We start from the raw sequence: 7,287 nt of genomic DNA, 5'->3' as shown, positions 1-7,287 counted from the left end.
TGAGTATTGTGAAAGATAAATGGGAGACTTTTTAAAAATTATCAATCATAAACCTTCGGCTTCCAAACAGTATAAATCATTAGTTTTCTGTGCAGTGAGCCGGGAATCGGGTCCATAGGCCCAAGTAGTGATTTACCCTAAGTTGAAAAATGATCAACCGGCATTTGTAACAGCCAGTCGATGTTCATGAATGTCATATCTAATTATGTATTATGATTTTATAGTTGATGACGTTGAAGCAAAATAATTTGCACAAATGGATCACGCAAAATCATCTTGAATGCCTTCGCCTAATTTTTCTTTTTACGTTAGTAGAGACTTTGAACCCAAATATCTATTTGAATTGCATTAGATGTGTTCCGGGAGAAATAACAAAACTAACACTGAATCTTTTCAGCAGATCGCCATTTATTTTTGTTTACTGCGATGCAGCTTGAAGCTGGAATTTTAGTCACATTAGCTTTAGATTAAAACAAAGAAATTCAAACTTACATTTTTCAGTATTATAGAACAACGGAACAAAAGGTTACAGGTCGAACTTAATTAAAGTATGATTATAGCTCTGTACGGTTGCACGTTTACTTTAAAAATGGCTACCAGTAGGAAAATATCGATTTCAGTTTCTTTACTTCCGCTTTGCTCGCCAAGGTACCGTGCTGCCAGTAACTTCTTACGCTAGGTGTCAATCGGCCTGACTGCTCCGTGCTGCCAGTTTCCGACATCATCCCCCCCGTAACACTTGTCTATTGGACCAGTTTTACCTCCTTCAGCCACATCCAAAACAGCCAATTTAGACACCGACCTTCTCAACAAACCCCTCGCAGTTTGGACCAATGCTTGTCTAATACGGCCGTCCCCACTTCTTATTACTTCCAGTATACGCCCTCTTTCCCAGCGCCCTCTTGTTGAGCCGTCCAGAACAAAAACTAAATCTCCTTCCTTTATTGGCTTAACTTCTTCGAACCACTTCTCACGTCTTGTTAGTGTTGGCAGATATTCTTTCAACCACCGTGTCCAGAATAATTCTAGCTTCCGCTGTATCTCATTCCATGAACCTTTCAGTGCGCCGCCAAATTCAGCTGGGTTCCTTCCAGGATTTCGGCTTCCGGTAGAGCTACCCAACAAAAAATGATTGGGAGTTAACGCTTCACTTTCTTCCGAATCAAGTGGTAAATATGTAAGGGGTCTACTGTTTACTATCCATTCGGCTTCAACCACCATCGTTTGAAGCCCTTCATCGTCCAACTTAGGGTCAGTATACGCCGAAGCCATCGCTGATTTAACTGCTCGCACCATTCTCTCCCAGGCACCACCCATGTGTGGGGTACCGGGAGGAATGAACAGCCACTTTGTAGCTGCACTTGTGAAACACGCCGCCAGATCTCCATTCACGCGTTCCATTTGATCTCTAAGCAATCGTTCTGCTCCTTGAAAATTGGTCCCATTATCTGAATAAATTTCACAGGGAGCACCACGACGACTGATAAATCGCCGCACACACTTGATGCACGACTCAGTTGATAAATCATAAGCAACCTCCACATGCACTGCACGCACGGTGAGGCATGTGAAGAGTGCAATCCAACGCTTGACATTACTCCTTCCAACTTTTACCAGGAATGGTCCAAAGAAATCAAGACCCACATATGTGAATGGTCTTGTGAACGACGATAAGCGGGCCAATGGCAGTGGTGCCATCCTGGGGATTTGTGGTTTGGTTTTTTGTATTTTACACCATTGGCAGAACCTTGCAACGCTTCTAGCAACCGTCCGCAACTGCGAAATGTAGTAACGTTGCCGTATTTCGTTTACCACAGTTTCGGTATTCCCGTGTCGAAATGCAGCATGATATGATTCAACTAAAAACTGAGTAGCCCGATGTTTTCTTGGCATTATCACAGGGAACTTGACATCCGTCTGTACAGAAGGAGCAGCCGATATTCTTCCATCGATTCGAAGCACACCACATTCATCTAGAAACGGAGAGAGTCTGTATATCTTACTATCTTTCTGTATTGATTCCGGTTTTCTTTCAGGGTGTAATTGATTCTGGAGTAAAACGACCATTTCATCTGGATACGCCGTCCATTGAACCATTCGTATTAAAGATGATTCGCCTCGTTGCAACTCTGATTGCGTCAGATGGCCATTCTGCAAGATCTGTTTTTTACACTTTCGTTTCAGGTTATCGATAAATCGGTGAACATAACCCAATGCTCTTATCATACGCTTCCATTTGGAGAATCTATCAAATTCTAAAACTGGCTTAGGAATCACGAAACCATGGTGGATATAACAGGGGCGTAACTCTTCCGAAGTAACAGGGACTACTCCAGGTTGCTGAGGCCATTCACTCTCTGGCTTTCTCAAGAAATCAGGTCCAACGAACCATTCACTGTCCGATTTCAATTTCAAATGAGGTCCTGTTCCCCATTTAGTTGCTGCATCAGCTGGATTCATTCCACTCGGTACCCATCGCCAGTCTTCAGTATTAGAGCTTGTTAATAGTTCGCCAATCCTGTAGGCAACATACTGCTTATATCGACGATGGTCTGCTCTAATCCACGCCAGTACTGTAGTTGAGTCGCTCCACAGGACACTTCGCTTGATGTTTATAGTATGACTGTCCACAACGAAACGTTTAAGGCGGGTTCCCAAAACCGCTGCCTGTAGTTCCATGCGAGGGATCGACAACGGTTTTAGTGGTGCAACTTTTGCTTTCGCAGCGACCAAGGCACAAACCGGAACACCCTCAGCACCGATCACACGAAAATATGCGACAGCAGAGTATGCTTTTTCGCTTGCGTCCACGAAAATGTGTAGTTCAAGATTCTGATATGTTCTCATCGTTGCGTTTGGAAAATAGCAGCGCGGTATTGTCAGTTTTCTAACAAACGGAAAGAGGTCTGTCCACATACGCCATTCTTCTTCTAGCTTATCGCAAACTTCGTCATCCCATTGCAACCCAACACGCCAAGCATCCTGTAACAGAACTTTTCCGTGAATAGAAAACACGCTTAATAGTCCTAGTGGATCAAAGAATGCCATCATACATTTCAACATCTTACGTTTTGTCGGTTTTTCTCCACTGTCCAGCATTAGCTGTATCTCATCTTTCATTGTTACAGGAAAGCAAATAACGTCAGACCTCGTGGACCATAACATACCCAACACTCGTTCAAACTGATCATTTTTATCAACAATCAACAGTTTTTCTCCGTGAACCTGCGCTTCTCCCATTTTTCTCAACACGGCCTCGCTATTTGATAACCAATTTCGCAATTCAAATCCACCTTGTTCGTGAATCATTTTCACTTCCTCAGATACTTTTACGGCTTCGTTTTCGTCCTCGAAACTGTCCAAGAAATCATCGACATAATGATTCTGGATGATACTGGTAACTGCTCGTGGGTATCGGTCTGCAAACGTTTCGGCATTCGTATTTTTAACGTATTGCGCTATAGCCGGTGCGCATGACGAACCGAAGATAATCACGTCCATCATGTATACCTCAGGAGGATCAGAAGATTTCGAACGCCATAGAAAGCTGTGTGAAGGTTTATCGATGCTCCGTAAAAGGATCTGGTGAAACATTTCCTTCAAGTCAGCTACGACAGCAAAGGAAAATTGACGAAATCTAGCAAATACGGCAGGTAGTTCAGTTAATTGATCGGGTCCTTTCAGAATAAACGAATTAAGGGAAACGCCGTCAACAGTTGCAGCCGCATCCCAAATGATACGGATTTTACCTGGTTTCCGCGCGTTGACTACAATTCCCAGAGGTAAAAACCATACTTTCCTTGGGTCCATTTCTTTCAGTTCCTTTTCACTCGCACGATGTGCATATCCTTTGGCTTGATATTCACTTATTTGTCGATGAAGGTTCTCGTGCAGCTGGGGATCCTTAGACATCCTTCGCTCTAGACATTCAAGACGTCTCAACGCCATTCCATACGTATCTGGATATTCGGCATGGTCGAACTTCCACAATAATCCAACTTCGAATTTATTACCAATACGTTTTATTGTCGTTTTTAGAATCTGCTTTGCTCTTTTTTCTTCACGGCTTTCTATTCCATTTATGATGGGAGTTATTCCTACTTCTTCTAACGCGAAATAATTCTTCACTGTCTCGTGCACTGTCTTCATTTCTTGGCAATCACACAAATGCACATTCAGTGATTGTGGTGATTTAGAATCTCCTGTTCCTCCGAACAAACACCAGCCTAGTCTGGTTTTAACTGCGACGGGTTCACCGATCTTTCCCTCCTTTGTCTTCAATGGAATGGACAAGTGCAGATTATTAACACCCACTAATAAACGAGGTACGGCATTTTCGTAACTACAAACAGGAATTCCTCTCAGGTGCTGGAACTGATCCGCGAGCTTCTCAAAGGAGATACTTTGTCGAGGAAGTGCTAGCTCTTTGACCGTCTGTACTTCATCAGCTTGAAACCTTTTGCCTCCTACACCAGCGATATCCAGCTGTACGACTTGTGAGTTAGATTCCACTCTGGACATATTGCCTGTCCACCTGAGACACAATGGTTCATTTCTACCTCTCACACCAAGTTGCTCCACTAGACTTTCTTCGATCAATGTTAGGGATGACCCATCGTCGAGGAATGCATACGTCTCGACTGTTTCTCGTGGACCATATAATGTAACTGGGACAATACGGAATAACAGTTGTTGTTTAATTCGGAGGTGGGTATGGTTTTCGCCGACGACAGGTTCAGTAACAGCGGGTGATAATTTATTCGCGTGAAGCATTCGATGATGTCGATATTCACAATTGTTTATACCACACACAGTTGCACCCCGGCAGCTTCTTCGACCGTGAGCATTTAAGCAACTACGGCAAAGTCCATTCGCTTGTACAGCCTTCCAGCGTTCGTCTACGGAGAAAGATCCAAACACTTCGCATCCGCTGACTCGATGACCAGGTTCTTTGCAAACATGACATACCCGTTCCGGATCCGGATCTGATACCATCTCACTGTTGTGCGCGTTGAGTGATCCTCTTGAAGACTTCAGCTTTAACTTATCAAACGTGGTGTTCTTCACTGCACCGGTATACAGGGTCACTTTACTTGCAGACACCACTACACTCGACATGAACTCACCGAAGATTTTTAAATTCACTGTTTGACACTGCTGCATAAATCCGGCCCATTCCAGTTTCACGTGGGCGGGAAGTTTTTCAACGAGCTCCATGAGAAGGGACGGATTTGACAAATGCGCTTCTTGTTTTGCTGCAACGAGATGGTCGCATAAACTCTGGACCGCCAGCCCAAATTCAATTAGGGTGTCTAACCGTTCTGGTTTCGGAGTAGGAACAGAGCGAACTTTATCGAGAAGGACGTGAATTAATAATTCTGGACGGCCGTAAAGCAGTTGGAGAGTTTGAAGCACCTGAGGGACTGACTCTGGGAGAAGTAATCGACTTTTAACAGATTCATAAGCTGCTCCTTTTAAGCAGCGTTGTAAACGGGCCAGATTCTCGACATTGTTGAACCCACAAGCAATTGTCGAGTTAGTATAGCTACTTATAAAAAGCGGCCACTCAGCAGGGTCGCCATGAAAGGGTTGCAGATCACGGGGCAGAACTTGCCTGGCGGCTAACTGCGAGGGGGAGAGAACTAAATTTTCGCTCATCGGAGGATCTTGGGAAATCAAGCCGACTGGCGGACTATGTCGTGGATTTTGAAATCCGACATTTCCAAATTGCGTCACCATTTGTTGGAATGACTGATCATAATGTGGTTGGCATATATTGGCTTTGATTGGATTAAACAGTGGCTTACCTTGCTGAACAGGGGAGGGAGATGCTGCTCTGTTACTTACTGCGCCACCCATCCGAGATGGTGGAAGAGTAATGGGTTCATCTTTTTCCAAATCATTGCTTCTTGGTGACACGACTAGTTGAGTAGGTAGATTCAGCTGTGTCGGAACTGTGTTCGAAATCACATGACTGGTTTGCTGCTGCTTCCAAGTCCTCTCAGGTTGTTGAAAACGTACCGGTGTATGTGTTGGATGATGGGCAGCTACTGTTTGGAACATCGGCGAGGCCGCTGCCTGGTCGCGTGAATGCTCACCTTCGGCGCCTTCTGCTCGATTCGCTGGATTAGCTAGCCACTGTTTCACTTGTTGCATACTCGTTTTCCGACTCAAACGGCTGCGGTCACTCCGTCTGTCGTCGTCTTCCTCGGTCAATTTCGATTGCAGTAGCTCATATTTTGCACGTAGAAATCGTTTTTCTGCTTCCAGTTCGCGTTTTTCGATGTCTCGCTGCTCTTCCAACTGTTTAAGCTGCAACTCAATTCTAGCGGTCCGACTACTGGCAAATGTTGAATGAGAACCGCTGGCCGCTGACTGGAATTTTTGACAGTTGTTGCAGGAAAATGGTCGTTCGGAAATGGATGGCGTAACTGAGGCACATTGCATATGCCACCATGAATTACATTCATCACACTGTACCAAGTCATCGAAGGAGTCCGGTCGATCACAAGCCACACAATTCTGCTCCTCGCTGGCCTGTCCATTGGTAGCCTTCTTCGATCCCGCGGGCATATTGAAAAATCTTCAAGTTTTGTTCCGGGAGAAATAACAAAACTAACACTGAATCTTTTCAGCAGATCGCCATTTATTTTTGTTTACTGCGATGCAGCTTGAAGCTGGAATTTTAGTCACATTAGCTTTAGATTAAAACAAAGAAATTCAAACTTACATTTTTCAGTATTATAGAACAACGGAACAAAAGGTTACAGGTCGAACTTAATTAAAGTATGATTATAGCTCTGTACGGTTGCACGTTTACTTTAAAAATGGCTACCAGTAGGAAAATATCGATTTCAGTTTCTTTACTTCCGCTTTGCTCGCCAAGGTACCGTGCTGCCAGTAACTTCTTACGCTAGGTGTCAATCGGCCTGACTGCTCCGTGCTGCCAGTTTCCGACAAGATGCATAATTATATGCGTTATTTCATAAACACTTTATACGATACTTTATTTATAACACAAAAAACAATAACAGTAATTTGGCAGAAAGCTTCAAAATTAATATAGGGTAAATGATGTATTTTGGATATCTAAATATATTTTGGACTTTTGGCTATATTTTGCGTGTGTTTCTGGTTAGCTTTTTTTATATTAATAGGAATCATGTGTTCGTTTTGTCTCGTTAATAATCACATTTCAAACCATATTTATGTAATAGAATAAATAAAATACATCCAAAAGTCCAAAATATATTCAGATGTCCAAAATACCATCGTTACCCTAAATTT

At 43.4% G+C, this 7,287-nt stretch overlaps 1 protein-coding gene across 2 annotated transcripts; it reads right to left on the bottom strand.

Annotated features, from left to right (window-relative positions):
- Positions 1-365: 365 nt before the first annotated feature.
- Positions 366-6,934, bottom strand: LOC134215820 (uncharacterized). Of its 2 annotated transcripts, none has more exons than XR_009980373.1 (2): positions 493-6,934; positions 366-439 (listed from the first exon to the last, which is right to left on the bottom strand). XR_009980373.1 is itself a non-coding variant. In XM_062694958.1 (2 exons), exon 2 carries the CDS (start codon positions 6,571-6,573, stop codon positions 676-678), a length of 5,898 nt encoding a protein of 1,965 aa, XP_062550942.1. In that variant the 5' UTR covers positions 6,574-6,677; positions 6,731-6,934; the 3' UTR covers positions 408-675. The 2 variants fall into 2 exon arrangements, 1 of the variants encoding a protein (XP_062550942.1); XM_062694958.1 differs by having other exon boundaries at positions 408-6,677; positions 6,731-6,934.
- Positions 6,935-7,287: the final 353 nt, after the last annotated feature.

Source organism: Armigeres subalbatus, chromosome 1, assembly GCF_024139115.2.
Source record: "Armigeres subalbatus isolate Guangzhou_Male chromosome 1, GZ_Asu_2, whole genome shotgun sequence".
Taxonomy (NCBI): Eukaryota; Metazoa; Arthropoda; class Insecta; order Diptera; family Culicidae; genus Armigeres; species Armigeres subalbatus.
Note: the sequence above shows the minus strand (reverse complement) of the source record. Positions and strands in the feature narration are given on the sequence as shown.